The sequence below is a fragment of the Lampetra planeri genome, chromosome 15 (assembly GCF_965212315.1).
Source record: "Lampetra planeri chromosome 15, kcLamPlan1.2.h2, whole genome shotgun sequence".
Taxonomy (NCBI): Eukaryota; Metazoa; Chordata; class Hyperoartia; order Petromyzontiformes; family Petromyzontidae; genus Lampetra; species Lampetra planeri.
In genome coordinates, this window is record NC_136121.1 from 11,173,228 (window position 1) to 11,194,549 (window position 21,322).

General features: G+C 50.3%; 1 protein-coding gene across 1 annotated transcript in view; it reads left to right on the forward strand.

Moving 5' to 3' along the window:
* LOC144722728 (protocadherin Fat 4-like) overlaps positions 1–21,322 on the forward strand; it is a 130,625-nt gene that overhangs the window by 102,653 nt on the left and 6,650 nt on the right. The window contains 11 exon segments of the mRNA XM_078601079.1: positions 1,283–1,463; positions 2,264–2,514; positions 3,715–5,678; positions 5,680–8,080; positions 8,294–8,398; positions 8,706–9,028; positions 13,869–13,954; positions 14,730–14,912; positions 17,698–17,822; positions 19,978–20,276; positions 20,618–20,894. Of these exon segments, the coding sequence (XP_078457205.1) occupies positions 1,283–1,463; positions 2,264–2,514; positions 3,715–5,678; positions 5,680–8,080; positions 8,294–8,398; positions 8,706–9,028; positions 13,869–13,954; positions 14,730–14,912; positions 17,698–17,822; positions 19,978–20,276; positions 20,618–20,894 (6,195 nt within the window).

The following is a 21,322-nucleotide window of genomic DNA, read 5'->3' on the forward strand; positions in this document are numbered from 1 at the left end:
ACTAGGGGCGGCTCTAGACTAGCTGGCAGGGGCTGGCGTCCCTTAGGTGAATCGTGCAATCGGCCCCCCCACCCACAAACCCCAAGGGCAGAACACATTGCCGCTATTTTCCGTTTCACGTTTTTTAAAGCGTATTTTTTTAAACAGCGGCATTAATTATTCGGTTGGACCATCCTGGTCGTCTGTCCAACCAATAAATTCTCAGAAATGTTGAGAAATAAATTATAATTCATTTTCCCTCTGCACGTGCACGGGAATTGAAATAATGATATCTTTGCTATTTTATTAAAAAAAAAATTATTTCTATTTTTTTATTCTCGAATTGTTGGTGCCCCACTTAAACTTGGCACCCTAGGCAACTGCCTAGTTCGCCGATAGTGACGGGCCACCCCTGAATATCACTAATCATTGATGTTTAGCCATGATAAGGTTTCAAACTAAAATTTCCGGATTTGTAGTGCGGTGAGTTAACGACTACTCGTACTAACATATTTTCAGACTACCAAGTGCGTGCCTATAGTTTTATCACACGAGCACAACAAGTTATCGAATTAGAATTTCCTAATAATGGACGATACTTTCACGGACAACCTCACCATTGTCCACTTCACCCGGTGGTAGAGACATCGAGTGTGCAGGCGGTGCAACTGAGTTGGGGCGCACAAGCCAGAGAGGCCCCCGGCTTCCAGTCCATAACCCCATTTTTCATTTCATCCGGCGTCTAGAGATGTAATTACATTTCAATGCCACGTGAATGCAAATTTTTCTGCATTACGGAGTGTGCCAATGTGTTTTTACTCCTTGCTTCTATTAATAGGTTGCTTCTTGAGCCGGCAAAGCCACGCTGAGTCTCATGACTCCTTCGTAGGAGGATCCCGTCAGGCTGTTCATACGCTACAGTAATTTCGCTGGAGCAGTCACACCTGATGACGGATGCTTGTGTTGCTTCCGAAACGTCGTGATTTAATTTAGTTGTTTTATTTTTATTTTATTTAGTTTTTACCTATGTGACTTTACCGAGTATGGATCCTTGCAGCCACGAACACTTCTAATCTAGAATGGATCCCGTCAAGTTTTTGCTGTGGGTGGGGGGGGGGGGGTTGTCGTGGGACGATAACTGCCATGTATATTGCAACTGAATGATTTCAATTATGTGTTTGAGTAGCAAGCCAAGGTCTGTAATCAATCCGACGTCGTACCGCTTTTTTCTACTACAAAGGCATTGATCGGCACACGGCGTGGCGGAGCATTTTACTGAGGGTGCGATTGTTGCGGTGCGCAGGCGAGCCCCGACTCACGGGCACCGGCACGGTGACCGTGCTGGTGGAGGATGAGAACGACAACCTGCCGCGGTTCGGCGCCGCCGAGCTCCGAGCCGCTGTACCGGAGGACGCGCCCATCGGCTCCGACGTCGCGCTCGTCAACGCCACGGACGCCGACGCCGGACCTAACGCCATCATCAGGTGCCTTCCGGCAGCACCGCTGCCGTGACCTTCGTCGGGGACCCTAGGCGCGCTCCTTCGCCATCGTTTGCCTATTTACCCATGGGTGGGAATGTCCCACACAGGACTCAATCTGTGTGATACGCAAAGCTTCTCTCCAAAGGACTAGATACATTTCCCTGCTCCACCACATCCTAAGTGGCACGATTCCACGTTACTAAAGTGTGTATTGCTTGAAAATGTACTGTTTTGCTGTACTCCATTAAGGTATATATTTCAAAAGAACCTTTGTTTGCATTATGATCCATGTGTTCCACTTGCCGCCTCTCGAATGTAATTTTGAGGACATAACATAATTATCTTATTAACTGCTAAGAAAAGCAAGCGGGCTTGTACAGGATACGCCACTAGAATGGATGTGGTCGGCACTAACGATAGAGTGGCAGCCAAAGGATTGAACACGCCTGAGCGGATATCCACCGCGGTGGAATTACGCGATCATCCATTGTGCACAAGACAGCTGGATTGTTGCATCACCAAACCACGAGAGATGGCGACGGCTAGGGGAGACCTACATCCATATAGGAGGCCTACATTCCCCCGCACCTCTGGTTAGCATGGTTGGCTACTCATGGTGCGAAAGAAGCTCAACATACATACATGCAGTGGACAGGTGACGTCTACTGCTGCCGCTGCTGCTGATCATCATGATGATGATCATGGAACAGAACCGATAGTATAAAGTCACCGCCCAATAACCGAGAATTAGCAATCGGTGCTGAAGCGTTCGTTCGTTTTTTTGGTGCGTGCGTGGAGAGCAGCTACCGACTGAGGGGCGGCGACGGGCACTTCTCCGTGAACCCATCCACGGGGCAGATCATCACGACGGCCAGCCTGGATCGAGAGGGCCGCGAGAGCTACGTGCTGGAGGTGACGGCGCTGGACGGGGGCCCCGCCCCGGGTCTCTCCAGCTCCGCCACGCTCGTCGTCGCCATCACCGACGTCAATGACCACACGCCGCGGTTTCTCAACGCCCCCTACGTGGCCTACGCGCCCTCGTCCGCTCCGGCCGGTGAGGGTCACTTTGCGGTGCGCGCAGGCACGCACGCGTGTGTGTGCCGCCCCGTGTAGAATTCCACGGTGCAAGCGTTAATGGGTGCTCGTTCTCCCTATGATCTATTGAAGCTACGCAAGTGATATTTGAACTGTACTCTTAGTTCTTTCGGTAAAGTCACGTAGGTAAAAAATGAAATTAAAATTAATATAAAAAAAAAGATTTTATTTTATTTTTATAATTTTAATTTCATTTTTTAAATTAATAAAAATAAAATGATTTTTATTTTATTTTTATTAATTTTAATTTCATTTTTTACCTACGTCACTTTACCGAAATATCTAAGAGTATGAATCCTTGCAGTCACGAAAGCTTCAAATCTAGAAATATTTGAACTGGTTCTCAGTCTGCTCGAGGTAAACTGAACTTTGAATTAGTATAAATGAGTAAATTCCAGCTCTGTATAAATATCAGCACTGTGGGGAGACAAAATTTGCTGCACGCATGTATGTTGAACTTCTTTCGCACCGTACGTAGCCAACCGTGCTAAACGGGAGGTGCGGGGGAAGGCTGAGTATGATGCTGCATTTTACATTTGTTGGATGGGCTGATAATTGGCTTGCTTGTCACTGGGTGAATTTGAGTTTATGGTTGGACTCATAACATTCCACCGTTGTATTTTCTGAGAACTATCAAAGCATGCCATCCACTTGTTAAAATTCCTGCATCATCGGTCTTAAAAGAAGGCCATTATGTACTATTGCACATCTCACATTTTAACAAAAAATTTTTTTTCCCATGTACCTTTGGCTACATAATGCAGGAAATAATAACCCTTAATGGGTTCTTGTTAAGTGTAACAAAGGGCATTGAATCTAATTACGTTTTCTCACTTTCTCCACATTCATAAGCTGTATGATCGCTCTTTGCAAAAAGTGAAAAAAAAATTTAGTTAATGTTTCACCAGTTAGGCCTTTATTAGGCGCAATTAAGCCTAAAGTAAATTTTTTCGAGCATGCAAATGAATAATTAACGATAATTACTGCAATTTCGTTCGACAATTGGGATATTTACGTAATTTGTCCCGGGCAAGCATTATTCTTACTCGCCGTTCTCGCACCCTGGATTGAATCACGTAACAGGCTTCCGCCTCACTCGCAATAGACCGCCGTTTTTGCATGCCACTTGAACCCCTCTCGCTCGCCCGGCACTTGGCAGGAACCGCGGTGTTCGCCGTCACCGCCCGCGACGCCGACGCCGGCCCCAACGGGGATCTCCGCTTCTCGCTGAGCGGCTCGGCCTCGGCCGGCTTCTCCGTGGACCCCCGGCGGGGCGTCATCCACGCCGCCAGGGCCCTGCAGGGCCCCCGGGATGACCTTACGCTGACGGTGCGCGTGTCGGACGGCGGCGCACCACCCAGGTCCGCCGTCACCACCGTCACCGTCCGCTTCCGCGACGCCGGCGAGTTCCCGCGCTTCTCGCCCGGCCCGAGATCCTTCTCGTTCCGCGAGGACCAGCCCCCCGGCACAACCATCACGGTGGTGGCGGCCAGGTCAAGCCGGCGTTCGGGACCCGTGTCCTATCACCTGGCCAGCGGGGGGAACCTCGGCGACGTTTTCGCTGTCGATCCGCAGTCCGGGGAAGTGTCCGTTCACCGCGCTCTTGATCACGAGTACCAGCATCACTACGAGCTTGTGGTAGAGGCGAGGGACTCGGGGTTCCCCCCGTTTTCCGCCTACCTCAAGCTGGAGGTGGACGTCTTGGACATCAACGACAATGCTCCCGAGTTCTCCTCATCGAGATTTTGGGCCAAGGTGCCGGAAAACACGCCCCCCAGAACCATCGTCGTCCTCACAGCGGTGGACAAGGACTCGGGAATAAATGGGCAGGTCGATTACAGCATTATCGATGGCAACATTGGAAACGTGTTTCGCATCAACCCCAACTCCGGCGAGATAAGGTCAGTTTCTACGCTGGACCGGGAGAACGTAGCAAGCTATGAGCTCACCGTAAGGGCCACCGACAGAGGATCTCCAACTCAACATAGCACCGTGAAAGTGCTGATATCCGTCACCGACGAAAACGACAACTCGCCCCGCTTCACGCAAATCTTCAGCGCCCACGTGCGAGAAGACGCGGCGGTCGGCTTCCCCGTGCTGCGCGTGAGCACGTTGGACGCGGACGAGGGACCCAACGCCGCCATCACATTCTCGCTGCTCGACCCCAGCCTCCCGTTCTCCATCCACCCAAGCACGGGGGAGATCACCGTCAGCCGGCGGCTGAATCGCGAGGACCGCTCCGGCTACGCCGTCAAAGTCCGCGCGAGCGACCCGGCCTGGACGGTCAGCACGGACGTCACCATCGTTGTCGACGACGTCAACGACAATGCGCCGCGCTTCGGCCAGACGGCCTACTATGTCGAGTTCCCGGAGCCGTCCGAGGGCGAGGCCCTCGTCGCTCGAGTCTCGGCCTCCGACGCGGACGACGGCGCCAACGGACAGGTCTTTTTCTTCATGAGGTCGCAGACGGAGAACTTTCGCGTGGGCCGCGATTCGGGAGAGATCCACAGCGTGCGCCCGCTCCGCTACAGAGACCCGGCGGGCGGCGGCAGCGGAGCGAACCTCAACAAGTACAGCTTCGTGGTGACCGCGATGGACCGGGGCAGGCCCCCCCTCTCCAGCGACGCCACGGTGACCATCAACGTCGTCGTGCCGAACGCCAACGCGCCCCGGTTCCTACGCGAGCGCTACTCCGCGCCCGTCGCCGCCACCGTCCGCGTGGGCACGAGGATTCTCAACATGAGCGCGGTCGACCCGGACAGGGACGTCAACGGTCAAGTCGCCTACTCCATCGTGGGAGGGAACGCGTCGCGCCGCTTCGATGTGGACGCCGGCGGATTCCTGCAGCTGCGCGCCTCGCTCAACGGCGACTCGGGGTCCACCTTCAGCGTCACCGTGGAAGCCAGGGACAGGGGCCGTCCGCCACTCTCCTCACGGGCCACGGCGATTGTCCGCGTGACGGAGGAAAACCAGTACGCGCCGCGCTTTGCCCACCCGCCGCTGGAACTCAGCCTCCCGGAGAACCACCCGGCGGGGTCGTCGCTCGCGCAGGTCACCGCGACGGACACGGACGCCGGAGTGAACGGGGCGATCGTCTACTCGATCGCAAGCGGGGGGCGGCAGCGGCCTGTTTGACGTCGGCCGGGAGAGCGGGGACATCCTGCTCGTGGGCGAACTGGATTACGAGACGGAGAAGCTCTACAACCTCAGCGTCTGCGCCGCGGACGGTGGTTGGCAAGCGAAGACCGAGTGCAGCGGGGTGAGCATCTCGGTCACGGACGTCAACGACAACCCGCCAATGCTGAACGCGTCGGACTACTACCCGGTCATTCCAGAAAATGCACCGAGTGGAACGACAGTTCTCGTCCTGGACGCCGTCGATGCCGACTCGCCGAGCAACGCTGTGACAATGTACAGCCTGGATGATGGGGAAGCAGATTTATTTGTTCTCAATCAGAAAACAGGTGTTCTCACCACCCAGGGCTTCCTCGACTACGAGACAAAGCAGACGTACGAACTGACAGTTCGGGCTTACAATTATCCGGATACATTCCACTACAGCACGGCACAGGTGCACGTGCAGATCACAGGTGTGAACGAGTATTTTCCAAGGTTCGTGCAGCGGGAGTACAACTTTGTTGTCTCCGAGTCGGCCCCGGTGGGCGCGCCGGTGGGCTCGGTGTTCGCCACGGACCGTGACGCCGGGGTCGACGGCACGGTGTTCTACATGCTGTTCGGCGAAAGCCGGAGCAAGGGCTTCTCCGTCAACGAGCGGACGGGGGAGATCATCGTCTCGTCCCAGCTGGATCGCGAGAGGGAAGCCTCGGCGACGCTCCGGGTCATCGCCAAAAATGCGGGGAGCATCCGCGGCTTCGACGTGGACGAGGTTCTCGTGAACGTGGCCATCACCGATGCCAACGACCCACCCGTGTTTTCGTCGGCGCTCTACCACGGGCGCGTGAGCGAGGCGGCGAGCGTCGGCACCCACGTGGTCGGCGTCAGCGCCCACGACTTCGACTCGCCGCCTGGCTGGAGGACCTTCTCCTTCCTGATCCAGAGCGGGAATGCGGGACGGGCGTTTTCGATCAACGCGCACACCGGCCTCATCGCCGTGGCTTCCCCGTTGGACCGCGAATCCGTGCCGCTGTACAACCTCACCGTGGTCGCGGTGGACATGGGCGAACCCCCGGCGACTGGCACCACGGTGGTCGTTGTGGCGCTGGAGGACGTCAATGACAACGGGCCCTTCCTGTTGACCTCGTCAGCCAAGGTGACGGAGAACCAGCCGGCGGGGATGACGGTTCTCAACTTGGAAGCAGGTGACCCGGATCTTCCGCCCAACAAGGGACCGTACACCTTCCAGCTCCTCGGTTCCGACCCAGCCTGGCGTGGCTACTTTAGCCTGAGCTCTAGTGGGCTGCTCAAGACGGCGCGTCCAATTGACCGAGAACAGAAACCGGAATTTCACCTGCCGGTTGCGATCGCTGATGCCGGTTCGCCGTCACTAACCTCCACTGTCACGCTTCACCTGTCCGTGCTTGACCAAAACGACAACCCGTCGGAGGCCCGCGACGTTCGCGTGCACGTCAATTACTTCGGCAGCCCCTTCCCGGGCGGCTTTATCGGCGACGTCCGACCCAGGGACCCGGACATCTCCGACAGATTCAACTGCGATCTGACGTCCGGCCCATTCAACGTCTTCAGCTTCCAGCCCAACACCTGCCGTCTCATCTCGCAGCCGCGCTCGGCCGAGGGGCGCTTCGAGCTGAGCGTGCGCGGCAGCGACGGCAAACACTCGCCGGCCACCACCACCGCCCGTGTCAATTTCGGCTCGTTCTCCAACGCCACGCTGGAGAGCAGCGTGCTGCTTCGGCTGTCCAGGCCCAAGACGCCCAGGGAGTTCATCGGGCAGTACCTGCGGGATTTCGTGCAGGCGTCGGACGCTCGCCTGGGCAGTCAGGCGGCGAGCGTGCAGCTGTACGCCGCCTTCGTTTACGGGAACGCCACTCACCTGCTGCTGTCGGGGCGGCACACGGGCGGAAGGTACCTGAGCTCCGACGTCCTCGCTGCTTTCTTCGCCTCCAACTCGGACGCCATCCAGCGGCAGAGCGGGGTCGTCGTGGACGCGGCGAACGTCGACCCCTGCGCCGCGCCGTCTCCCTGCGCCAACGGCGGCCACTGCGCCAAGCGCCTGGCCGTGGGGCCCACGGCGACGGTCGTAGAGAGCGCCTCGGTCATTTTGGTGTCGCACGAGGTCCTCGAACCGGCGGTTTGCACCTGCACCGCAGGCTACGCTGGGACCTGGTGCGAGGCCGACATTGACGAGTGTCTGTCAACGCCCTGCCGGCACGGTGGCTCCTGTCAAAACCTGCCAGGTGGTTTTGCGTGCCGCTGCCTGCCAGGGTTTTCCGGGACAGCTTGTGAGACGGACGTGGACGAGTGCCTGGAGGGACCATGCCAGAATGGGGGCCTGTGCCACAATACACAGGGAGGCTTCGCCTGCGACTGTTCTGCGGGATTTTCAGGTATGGCGTTTTCATGTAATTGTTTTAAAACGAGCAAGCCGTTAATTATTGTAAATGCACCGTGTACACGCATGTTTTTTTTTTACAAAATCCAATACTTTTCATCGCTCGAAATTAGTTTTACTAACATTTTTAGTTAGTAAAGTGTAGAAACAGCATTGACGGTTAAATAAACTCCTTGCGCGTCGAACCTTCGATTCTGTCGACTCGCAGGCAAAATCTGTGATGTGACGGTGGACAACTGCGCTTCGTCTCCGTGCTATAACAACGGCTCTTGCGTCAACACCGCCACTGGATACTCATGCCGATGCCCGTTTGGTGAGTGACTCTCCATCAGCACTGTCAAGGCAGAGCGACAAAAAGCCAACCGCGGCTATAATTGGCTGTGGCGCTCCTGACATTTCGTTAAATTTAATTCGTGTGAAATCGTAGACCGTCGCGAGCTAACTTGGCAATGGTCTCGATGTGGAAATAACCCAAACCGCGCGAGAATGCACAATTACAATCCCCCTTTTTTCGCGAGTCAGAGCACAATGCAGGCCGCGTGTGCCTCTCGTTACGAGGAAAGTGCTCCAGCTCAAGCGACACGCGTCTGCGTGCGCGCGTTGTGCGCGCGTGTCCCCAGGCATGAGCGGGGCGCGCTGCGAGCTGACCAGCTACGGTTTCTCGGAGCTCTCCTTCCTCGAGGTCCCGGCGCTCGACGGCCGCAGCAACGTACTCGCCGTGGAGTTTGCCACGACGCGGCGCCACGGCCTGCTGCTCCTCACTCACGGCGCGCTCTCGCCGGGCACGGCCGTCGCTCCCGATGCCGAGTTCCTGGCTCTGGAGGTGCGCGACGGACGCGTGCGCTTCTCCTACAACCTGGGCCAGGGCGCGGTGCACATGGAGACAGCCCAGCCGGTGGCCGATGGACATTTCCACACGGTTATAGCCAAGCGCTTTGGAGCGGTGAGTCCACCTTGAGCAGTGGCGGCCTGCGGGTGTATATATATATAAATAGAGAGATATTGATGGTGAGCAATGGGAGCTCATAGTCATAGGGGAGCGAGGGAGGAGGGAGGTCGAGGGAGGGGGGTATATACAGTTTGTAATCTTCATAATAAGCAGGTAATTATTGTTTAGGATTTCGTTTTTCAATAGTGGGGCCATCCCCCGTGGCCTCTATTGATGAGAACCCATGAACCTCAAGCAACATTACTGTAAAATCGATCCCCTTCTCCTCCCACCCATGTATACGACTCATAATGACATATATATACACACACACAATATATGTACTAAATATATGAAATGTTTATTTTGCAGTTGGCTCGCTTCATTAAACATGTACATTAGATCAGAGGATTATGGCACACAGTCACGCGTTTGTGGTGGTCTTTGATTGACCGAGTGAAATAAAATAAATTGTGGTGTTTTTTTTATATTACATTTTGCCAAGCATTGAATAGTGCGCATTCCGGCCAGCCTTCAAATAGGTGTTTGTTGACTCACGTTGGCTTTGTGCATTCCTCCGAACACCCCTTACAGAAGCAGCAAGCTTGTTCATATTACTCAGTTTGAGACCACGCTGTGCCTCGCTAGACCTTAGACCGACTCAAATTATATATTTCTTGTTATTGAATATTACCGTTTATATATTCAATGATTTATTGGAAAAATAACAAATGTTCCCACTGTGTGTGTGTGTTTTAAATAAGATACCCCATACATAATTGCTTGAAATGTATCACTTGAGGCTGCAACACTTTTTTAATATTGAAAATTAATAATAATGATTTACTATCCTTTGTCAATGACCTGCCTTTGAGCAGAGGACTTGAAAAAAGAAGCCCTCTTGTCAATCTTCTACTGAATGAAGTTCTGCCCACTCTATACTCGTCATTGGGGTTGTTTTACCATTTAGTGGGTGGCACAGTGGCAGCACTCGTGCCTCACATCAACACGTGTCTGGGTTCGATTCTCGACCCGAGCACCTCTCTGCGTGCCGTTTGGAATGTCCCCCCCCCACCCCGTTCTTCACGGGTTTCCTCCAGCATCTCTGGTTTCCTCCCATAGTAAAACAAAAAAACCACCCAATACAATGTAACTGGTATTGCCAAAGCCTCCCAATTCTGAAAAAAGTTACCTGCAAATTGCTCAATTAGGGTTACGCATGTGAACATCGGCCCCCCACCACCCCGATGTGTAAGTTGGCAGGCGCCTCCTGAGAAAAAAGTGTTGAGACTCGGTGAGGCGATCCTGGGTAAAAACGCAAGCAAAGCGATACTCCATGTTGGTCACTGCAGCAGGGTCGGTGAAGAGACGGAGCTCAGGACCATTTCGGATAACACTCGCCATTGTTGTTAGCCGTGGCTGAGGATAATATACACAGGCCTATTGATTATTCGTGCTGTGCACTAACCACTTGCGCAACTGCTCACTAGCCACCGCGCTATTGTTCTACCCCGAACATTTGTTTATCTCAAATAATTTGCAACGAATCTTGTTTTTTTAAAATACAACAACACTACAGGACATAGAATATAAATATGTTTGAGGTGGTAGAATTGAGTTAGCTCTGAAATAACAATACCCCTCATAGAATGACACACTCATTCTGTTTAATAACATTACTGCATGCAAAAGTATTTCATAATTGAAACTTAAGCATTTAAGTTCGTCCAATAAAAACAGCAATACCAGAATGAGCTTATTTCATTAGCCGAGGTTATTAAATCATTCAGTTATCCAATTAGTGACCATTTAAATTGCAGGCGTGCGGCTTCCAAAGAGGCTTCGTGGCCTTGCCTCCAGTACCCCCCCCCCCCCCCCCCGCTTTGAGCAGTGTAAACAAACACGCGTACGCACGCGTGTAGCGTGAGTGACCTTTTTATATTCGAAGCAGTCCTACCCGGTGTAACAGGCCGTAGTATACCCCCAGGCCGTAGTATACTCGGGGTTAAAACGGCCTAGGCTAGATTATACCCGGGTATATTATGGCCTAGGCCAAATTATACCCCTCTTGGCCAAATCATACCCCCATGATAGTAATAGTGTTGAGCGATATACACATGAATTACTAATTTTTTCCAACATTTTTTTAAAAACTGTCAACACATAGGCTTTGATTGCTTCAACCAGAAAAATGTTTATAATAATAACCCTATACCTAACCCTAACCCTAAAAATGCTTCAATTGATCAAATTGAGATTCTTACTTCCATTTATACGCTTTTTAGATATCGATTGAAGTTCGTTTGAACTTTCACATGGGGCATCTTCTGGCCTGGAGGGATATGGTCTGGCCCAGTCTAGTTTAAACCCCCGGGTATAGTTTAGCCTAGGACACTTTATGCCCCCGGGTATACTCTGGCCTGGGCCAAACTATACCCGGGTTTAATCGGGGCAGGGGTTATTTTAGCCTGTTACACCGGGACTCGGCACCACAACTTTTGCCTGCGTCTTCCGTCGGGCAAAAATAAAAGAAAGCCAACCGTTCCGTCGGCTAACCAGCCAGAGTTGTGGCCAAGAGAGGCAAGCTTCTCAGCTGCCTACAAATCGACGCAGGAATTCTAACCAAAAGAAACAACAGTTGCTGCGCAAAACGGCGAAGGTTTTTCTGGCGGGTTGCAGGTTTGCAGGGACGGTAAAGAGAAGGCTAATAGCTCGGTTATCCGTACCGCCGCGTGCCTGTTTAATACTTGCAATGCTCACCAGGGGCTGTTAAACTCTCACAGCGGCATACGCATGGAAGCTTTTAGACGGAGACGTATGCAAGAGCCAGGGAAATGTTGGAAGGCACTTTCTTAAAACCACTAGAAATAGTCAAATTGGCTCAGAGAGGTTTACTTATGGCGTGGGCCTGATGAGGCTCGCAACCATGAATGCGCACACCTCATCCATCCCCGGGTAATTGAAACGACTTTTAGTCGAATAAGTTGAAAAAAATTGTAATTCCCCCGAACTGTTTTCAGAGTCATTAAGCTGGAAACACTAACTAGGTATGAGTCCATATTAGTTCATAACAGGCCTTGGCTGAGAGAACCGGGTAAGGATTGCCTGGTGGCTTGTTGCCTAAGTTGATCCAGTAGCCCCCGCCAGCTGTGTGCGGGTTGCAATATTACGAGGCTGTGTTTGCTTAGGATCCGTGTGCGTGTGCCTCGTCAAATGATTTGTTGGCGACAGCGGGCTCAGGCGAGGCTCTGCTGCGCCTGAGTGTTATCTGGGGGAAACTCTAGCATTGAATTCATCAAGGCGACCTGGCGGAAGGACATTTTTTCCCCCCGCAGGTTTTTTTTGCCAGTGTTGGCCAATCCTAGCACATGCTGTGCATGTATGCCTCGGTTCTCATTGCGCCGTTCTTGTCTCCACATTTTGAATTCTCGTATAACAAGTAAATGCAAAGGCTGCATCGCCGCTATCGCTTTTTTACGCCACTGACTGGCTCTATAGAGGTTACCTTGGCCTACTCTTCCACACCGGCTGGACATCTTTGTCCTTTTCCCCCGCACCTTCGATTAGCACGGTCGGCTACGTACGGTGCGGACGAAGTTCAACGTACGTGCTTACATACATCTTGGAAGAGAGGGGTGTCCCCACGTGTTACGCCACCGCGCTTGAGTTGCCGATCGACTAACCATGGTGAAGAGGTGAAGGAGGTGGGGGGGGGAGGCAGGGGGAGGGATAAGATGGAGGGTGTAATCAAGCAACTTGCACAAATCTTTCAACTACAATGCTGGGAAATGGAATCGAACTGAACTTCTTTAGATCGTAATTCCACTGTTCCAACCATTCCAACTCATGGAAAGCACCCCACATTTGTCATATATTTCAGCAAGTATATATATACACACACACATATATATGTCTTGAAGGACAACCAACAATTTGTTTCTGTCGGTGTTTTTTTCCGAAAAACGTATTTCCTCGCTGATTCGTTTGGCGAATACAACCTGCGAAATCGCCTGCTGTGTTGCACGCGAAATCTCTGTTGTCAAAACATTTTTTAAAGATTTACGTAAATGGCGGAAAATTGCCCAGAGCACGCTCACCGCGTCCGTAAGTGGGCAACGATACGAATAATTTACCTGCCCTTTAAAGTAGTGGAGTTATCACCAGAAGCCTTACCATCCTGCTGTAAAGTGGACCATAAAGGTCTTGTCACGTAGTTGTTGTTGTAACTGGCATGCACACATGCACCAATGTTGCAGTCCAAATTTATTTCGCTTGTAAATTACCGACCGGGAACTATTTTTTTTTTTAAAACACTTCCGTCGTGTTTGCCGGACATCTCCGTGAATAAGCTATAATTGCTGTGTAGACATGAGAATGAAATAACATTGTGTAGCCTTTTGTCTGTTACTGAAGGCACAGCCTAGCTGGTGAAAATGAGTAAATATAACAATCACTGCTGATAAACATGGTATCATGTACGAGTTCACACCACACATTGATCAGGACTCTGTCAGATAATTTAACTGATTTATATGGTTGACATAGCTCCTTAACAGTATACATGTACAATCCTTTTGTCAATCCACTGCTGGATGAAGATCTCGCCACGCTGTGCAGGGCCTCCGCTTAGAGTAGGCTCAAACCCCCCCCCCCCCTCTCGAAAGCGGTTTTGGCCTACTCTTCCATGCTTTGGATCGTGACGTAATTCTATAACCGCCCTTCATGAGAGCGCAATCGCTTGCGGCAAACGGGAAAATTCAGCGCGAGAAGCAACGCGTTGCGAGCCGCCACGCGTGCCGGCGTCTTGACCCGTTTGCCTTTTGTTTGTTTTGGCTGCGTTGTCGTCACTTTGCAGGCCGGGTCACTCGCTGTGGACGACTGCCCGGAGAATTCGGTGGCCGGTTACTGCTCGACCAGCAGCCCTGGCACTGGGTCAGCGCAGTGAGTGACGTCCATTTACCTGTCGCCCGAGCACTTTTTAGTCTGCGCACTGCCAGACATGATGAATGTTTGCCGTGAAGTCAAGGTCTTCTGTTTGACTCCCCGCGTTTCAAGGGTTTTCTTGTATACTCGGTGCAGAGATTACTGATTAGGTAAATGGTAAATAAGTGTACAGAGATTCGACAATGGCCATTCGTGTAGTTGTTAAAACCATGCAGTTGTGTAGTATATTATCATCGAAATAAACGCATACATATTAATGGTGAAACTGATTAATCTCAGATTTGCAGACGATTGAGTCCTCCTCGTGTCCAATGGGAATGCAATGCACTGCAGGAAATCTTAGAAAGACCAAATAACAAAGGTTGCAAAGTTGGGTTCAGGATGAATGCGAGCAAAACAAAAATCACATACAATAACTTCAAGACGGAAAAATAGTACATTCTTGAATTAAATCATTGCTCCAAAACATGACAATCCGTCGAATCCCAGCAGGTTTCAACATATTCGTCGTACAAGCATGATAAAATTGGCACGTGTCACCTAGCACACCGATGAGAGGACGGATACACACCGAAAGCCATCCACTCACTGACCCTAACCATGGCATGTGAGTAGACTGCGCTTATCGGAAGCCCTGAAATGTGACATGTTGTTAAACCGGATGATACAATAGCAGCACTTAAAGGGTGTCTTTGAAAGGTGAGTGCAATACATCATTCGTGATGTGCCCTGAAAGGCTGCCACTTTGACATCCCGACGCCCTTCCCCCAAGGACGCTGGACGTGCACGGTGGCCGCGCGTGGGCTGGCGGGGTGGCCTCGCTCCTGCCCCTGCTGCCGTTGATCCGCCGCAGCGGAATATCGCACGACTTTGTCGGCTGCGTGCGCGAGTTCAGCATCAACGGCGCCCCGCTGCAGCCGAGCCAGGCGCTCGCCGCCAGCGGAGTCCTGGACACGTACGTGCGCTCGCCAGGGGTCGTGTTCGAAGCAGTCGTAGGAGAGCGCAGCAGCGTGGAGGAGAGTAGAGGGCGGTCTTGAGACTCGACCAGAAACAGTGGTAATGAGTCGGCAGCTTCGGTGGCAGGGGGGAAGGGTGTGCCAGCCCATGCGGTCAGCGGAGGAGGAACAGTGACCTCCCACCGACTGAGGGTTGATTAGAGGCTTCAACAGAAGTCCTTGGTTTCTGGGGTAGAGAGTGCTTGGAGGGTGGTACGGTTTGATGAGATGACAGGGGAGAGGTTCACAGCGGTACACTCCGAAATTCATTTCATTATCTGGCTCAAGCACCTCAATGTAAAATGATAGTTGTTGCATTACATCAACACCAGGCATATGAAGAAGTAGAAGAAGATGGGAAGAGGTAGGCAGGAGCATGTCCATGGAGGATATTGAAGACAATTAGTGGGATCTTGAAGCTGATCCGGCATTGATTTGGGAACCAGTGGAGCGATCAGAGCATTGGGGTAATGCAGTCTCATTTACGAGTAGTCTGGCAGCAGCATTTGGAGTTTGGAGATGTGTGATTTTGGAAAGGGCATCAAGGAAAACATTGCAATAATGGAAAGTTTTGCTATGAGATGGTATATCCTACTCAAGTCACGTAGGTATAAAATAAAAGAAATCACGACGTTTCGGGCGCAACACAAGCGTCCGTCATCAGGTGGGAAAGCATAGTCTGCAGACTACTTTATTTTATACCTACGTGACTTTACCGAAAGAACCAAAGAGTATGGATTCCTGCAGTCACGAAAGCCTCAAATCAAGATTGGTATATCCTAGTTAATGCCCAAGTTCAGTGCACATTGTAACAAAATTGAAGGGGGCGATATTGCCAAGTTTGTAAACTTCTTGAGCGCACCTTTTCTTGTTCAATCGGCTTACATCAGCTTTGCCGTCCCTGCGGGAAGAGTGGGCCATTGATGCCACGTTCATCTTCCAGTGGCAAACCGCTTCCACGTCACGCGCCGAGTAGCACACCGTGGCACGAGCTGCAAAAATATACAAAAAGGTCCTTCGGCCTGTGGGATCACGGAATGTACACCGCCAACTTAACACCGTGTGGTACAAGCCACACGCTGCGAATTTGGGGTATGTTTTGGGCCAGACGATTGATGTCATACAAGATTTGTACTTGCCCATATGAGATCATTTTGCATGGCTTTTCAATGAAACATATTTAATGGAGGTGATTCATATTAAGAACAGAAACCAGACATGCTGCATTACATGACATTAAAGAATTGTACCGTTGATGAAAAATGAAAGGCTGCCATTAATATTTCAGTAATTTAATTACATATTTCTTTTTTCTGTAGATGGTAAAATGTATTCATGCATTCATTGCTATTCTAAAAAACTCTCACCCAAAGCTTGGCTATAAGCTAATACCCCCTGAATTTACTTTGGTGGATGAGCAACAGTAAATTTGCGTAAAGTCAATATACTTTAAAACGCACTGGCAAAGTCTTCATGGAAAAATTGGTGTGTCTTCATTATAAAAACAGCAAAATCCTTTTACAAGTGAAAAAAACCGAGTCTATTTCTAAAATAACATAGCTTTTCTGGAACAGTGTAAAAAGAACACATGTTGAAAATCAACACAGAATATCACGTTTGTGGTAAATTAGCTCTTTGTGGCTTTCCAGAGCTTTGGTGCCCAATAATACTTGCCCTGGGTGTTGGCCAAATGAACGAATACTATAATGCACACTGTGTACAACAGAGATGTTTTAAGAGCATTTGAGACATGGCAAATCCAACAATACATGGTACTTTAATCCTAAGCAGCTGCTATAAATTATCCTAAACTTGCAGTGGAAAAAAAAAGTTTAATGTAGTACTTGTGTATATATCCATTACTTACTTCAAACACCCACAAAGCCAAATTGATAGATCCATTACACAAACAACAGCACAGGACTAGGAAAGTTTGGTCTGTATGGGATGGAGATTAAGACCAAAACAATAAATGAGCCTCCACCAACTGTCTTTACAAATGCAATATCTGCCATGTAATGTAAAGTAAACAAACCCAATTTTTTTCAGTCTACCCCCCCCCCATATAATTCCAATCGTGCTATTGGCGTTTTGTTATGAGATGAAGAATCCATTCTGAAAACAAGAGGCTGTTTCTTGGTATTCATTTTCTAATGTGTTCTCAGTGTCACTTTACCGCTGGTAATTTATTTATTTGGTTAAGTGCCACATACGGTCACGTTCACAAAAAAGATTTTCAGCCCTTTTTCAATCTACTGCTGGCTGAAGACCACCCTATGCTGTGTCGGTCAGGGACACCGTTTCGCCATTAACGTCGACAACCCGGTCATTTGTGGGTCAGCGAAGTGGTTAGTTCACTGCACTACGAACCCAGCGACCTAAATTTAGATTTCCAGCCATGGCTACTGCCATTGGCAAATGCTATCTGAACCGGTCGGTAGCCTGAACCTCCACCAACCCACGCTGAAGTGATGGTCAGACAACGCCCACACGACAGACACAGTGTTGGGAGGCCTTCATCCAGAAGTAGATTGACAAGTTATTGCGTACCTTGGTTGTGCTGTCTAGCTCAGCGATGTGTTTTTTTGTGTTCCTGCCACGTATTGTCCGACATTTCCCCCCCCCAAATGTACTAACCACAAGCGGTAAAACCCGGTAACACGTGAGAGAATGCATTTGCTTGTTTATTTACTTTAACGCGTGATATCTGCTCGTTATGAATCCTGTGTGAATGCCTCCCTCCAGGTGCCCGCGGCTGGAGGGGGCCTGCCGAGCACGTCCTTGCCTCAGTGGGGCCACCTGCCTCGACATGTGGTCCTCCCAGTTGTGCGTCTGCCCCGATGGCTTCACGGGAGACCTGTGCGAGAAACGTGAGTTAAATTATATTGGCAAAACCTCACCACCGTCATCATCCCCCGTCCGCTTCAGCAATGTCATTAGCGACAATGGGATCGAACAAAATTCCTTCCATATTTCTCATTCTTTTTGCGGTAATAACACACCGGTGTGGTGTACTTGTGACGAATTGGCATGTTCTGTTTACATGACAACCCTTACTAGTATGCTGTGTTGGGTGGTGGCGGGTTTTAACGACACATTTCTATATTTACGCGATCTAACCCAAAAAAAAAACTTTTTTACGGTTTATATTGGTCACGAAAGCCTATGTGTTAAACGGCTAATTATGACAATTTTTTGGAAATTCAGCAATACGCTGCGGTGTTTGTAACAATCAAGGGAGGAAATCACGAGTTGTACCTGGTCACTATTTCAGTCACATTTCAAGGCCATATCCAATACACGTTTTGAGCCACAGGGTGACAAATTGTTTATTTTAGAGGTCTTGCAGACTTCCGCCCACACTTGCCATCTGTGTGTGCTAGCACATTCGCAGCTACACAAGGAGCCAATTCATTTGTGCTTGGCACGGGGAGCACGGAGTCCTGAACTTGTCACAGGTGTCTTATTTGCCCTCCAAACGGAAAACCATTTTAGCAGCTTAATTGCTTTGCCGCCTTTCAAGCAGGTGCCTAGAGATGCAGCGGGCCCTTAACTTCACGTGCGTCAAAGCCAAGCTGAGCAGACGTTGTACTCGCTACCGTACCAAGTAATGAGAAAATTAATGCTGGCTGTCCAAACATTTTGTTCGTTTCTGAAGCGAGGCATTGCGTCCCTTTCCAAGGGAGGAGGATAAAAACAAAATGGGAATGTCACAAACATTTAGTCAGCTCTGCAATGGTTGCCGTTACGTAATCAACCAGTGAAAGAGATCACAGCTGGAGCCCACAGCGTAGAGTGGTGTGGCTTTCGCTGGCATCCAGTCAAACGTTGGCCCGTCATGCTTATTTCCTGCGAACTTGAGAAGCCATGGGAGCTGCCGCCTCGCAGTGTCTTGCAGAAATGGTGCGGCTCGGAAACCGTGACTGACTCTACCCGTATTTTCAGCGTGTCATGGCACGTCTTGCTATGAAAGTGAATCAACAGGAGTTTCCCCTATAATAGACGAACCAAACAGCCTCCATCTATTGCTGTGGGGAGATTTTTAACATTTGTTTTCTTCTTGGATAAGTGGGAAAGTTTCAAAGGTGGATTAGCAGTGAAACATAAAAATTGTATTCACATAAATCAATCAATCAAATCAGCACCAAATACACACACCCCAGTTATTTGATTATTGTCCTCATTAAGGCGCATGTGTTAATTTAGGATTTATTACATTTTTCCTTGTTTTTACCATCTATTTTTAATTGTCTCTATATGTTTCTATTTATATCATGGTTTACACACCATTATCCTAAACGCAAGATGAGCATATCATTTGCACAAACCACACATGAGCAATTCGTCCTTGTGAGCACGAAATTCAATGCAACGCCTCATGCCCAATCAATACCAACGGCCCACAGAAAATCAAAGCAAAGCCACGACAAACAAACGACGACGACGACGACAATCACTATGGGAACCTCATTTGCCAGTAAAAATATGATAATTGGTTTTTTACCCTTCTATCTGGCAACAAAACTGACACCTTTTTACAAGGAGTCATGTTTGCATAGACCGCAATACCTGCAGTCATAATTCAAAAAAAGAACATAACTCTGATAATGTGCACTGTCCTTGAAGTTGCCAGATAGAAGGGTAAAAAAACAATTATCATATTTTTACTGGCAAATGAGGTTCCCATAGTGTAGATGCTTAACCCGAGCTCTCATACTCTGATGGTGCATTATCTTTGAGTTGTGCGCCTTTTGGCGTCATCTGGTCCAACCCATGTGAGACTAGGCTCTAAGGAAAGCTATCTCGGGTGTGGACCAATCAACTTCAAGGACAGTGCACATTATCAGAGTTATGTTCTTTTGTTTGTATTATGACTGCAGGTATTGCGGTCTATGCAAACATGACTCCTTGTAAAAAGGTGTCAGTTTTGCTGCCAGATAGAAGGGTAAAAAACCAATTATGACGACGACAATCCTCAAACTTCGCTGGTGACATCGCGGCTCTCCGTGAATCGGCTTGATGCAGGCATTTCGGAGGACACGGCGCTGGGGTTGGATGGCACCGGCCGTCTGGACTACGTGGTTCGAGAGAGCTACCGTCGCGACCGCCTGCTCGCCCCTTCCTCGAATGGCGGGCGGGCCAGGCGCGCCTCAGGCGGCGGCGGCGACGAGCGTGGCGCGGCCGCCAAAAGGGGCGGGCGTCCCGGCAAGGCGGAGACGGCGAGCGACGAGGCGGAGGCCAGCTTGGAGGTCACGTTCCGGACGCGGCGACCCGAGGGTGTGCTGCTGCAAGTTCGCGAGACTGGCAATCACACCACGATCAAGGTGAGAAAGTCTCACCCCCCCTCCACTCTTAATTGTGGGGGAAAAAAGTTTTCTTCAGTATTCATGACACTGAGGATAAGGAATTACCGCGTTATGTAATTGTTCTAATTGTGCACTCTTTAATGTTCATTGCAAGCGATTTGGCTGGCTTAATGAACATTTCGATTTATTATGTTTTATTATGTTTTATTTTTATTATTTTATTACTTCCCTTCTACGTGACTTTACCGAAAGAACCAAGAAGATTAATGAACATTTTCAGCGTTCGGCTGGCGAGCGAGAGGATGTTGAAAGTTTTGACGGCCGGCACTACGCTCTGTGACCCGCCCCCCCAATTGCAGCTCGTGGAGGGGCGGCTGGTTTACGTGTCGGACGCGGGGGCCACGGGCCGCGTGGAGCGGCGCTTCTCGGAGGAGACGGTGGACGACGGCGAGTGGCACGTGGTTCGGGCGATGCGGCGCGGGCCGTCACTCGTTCAGCTCGTGCTCGACAGCCGGGCGCCCAGGGACGTCACGCAGCCCACGCATGACTTCAGTAGCCCGGCCGTGGCTTCCTTCTCGCTCGGGGGCCTGCCGTACCAGCCCTCGTCGTCACCGTTAGCGCGCGGGAAAGAGCCAGGTCAGTGAAGGTTTCTTGCAAGAAGATAGAAAATTGTTTGTTGCAACTGAATTAGCGGTCGACGTTTAAGTTTAGGCTTGCTGATGGGGCGCACGTGAGAAAGAACTGGCAGCAAAGTTGCCACCGCCAAAGGGTCATTTGAACATTGAGACACTTTTTAAGTTCTTACATGTTTATTATTATAATATTTAGAAAACATTCTGTTCAAAAAGAGTATACTGGGCATGCCACCGCAGTATAATGGTCACTGATTCGATCTCCTGGCCCGACAGATGAAACGATGGCACGAGTTTCTTAACTCCACCGAGCCTCTGCCCATCCAGCAGTCTAAATGGACACGCTACAATATCTATCTATGTTTGCTGAACTTCTTTCGCACCGTATATAGCCAATCATGGTAATCGGAGTTAGATGAAGTGCAGATAGTG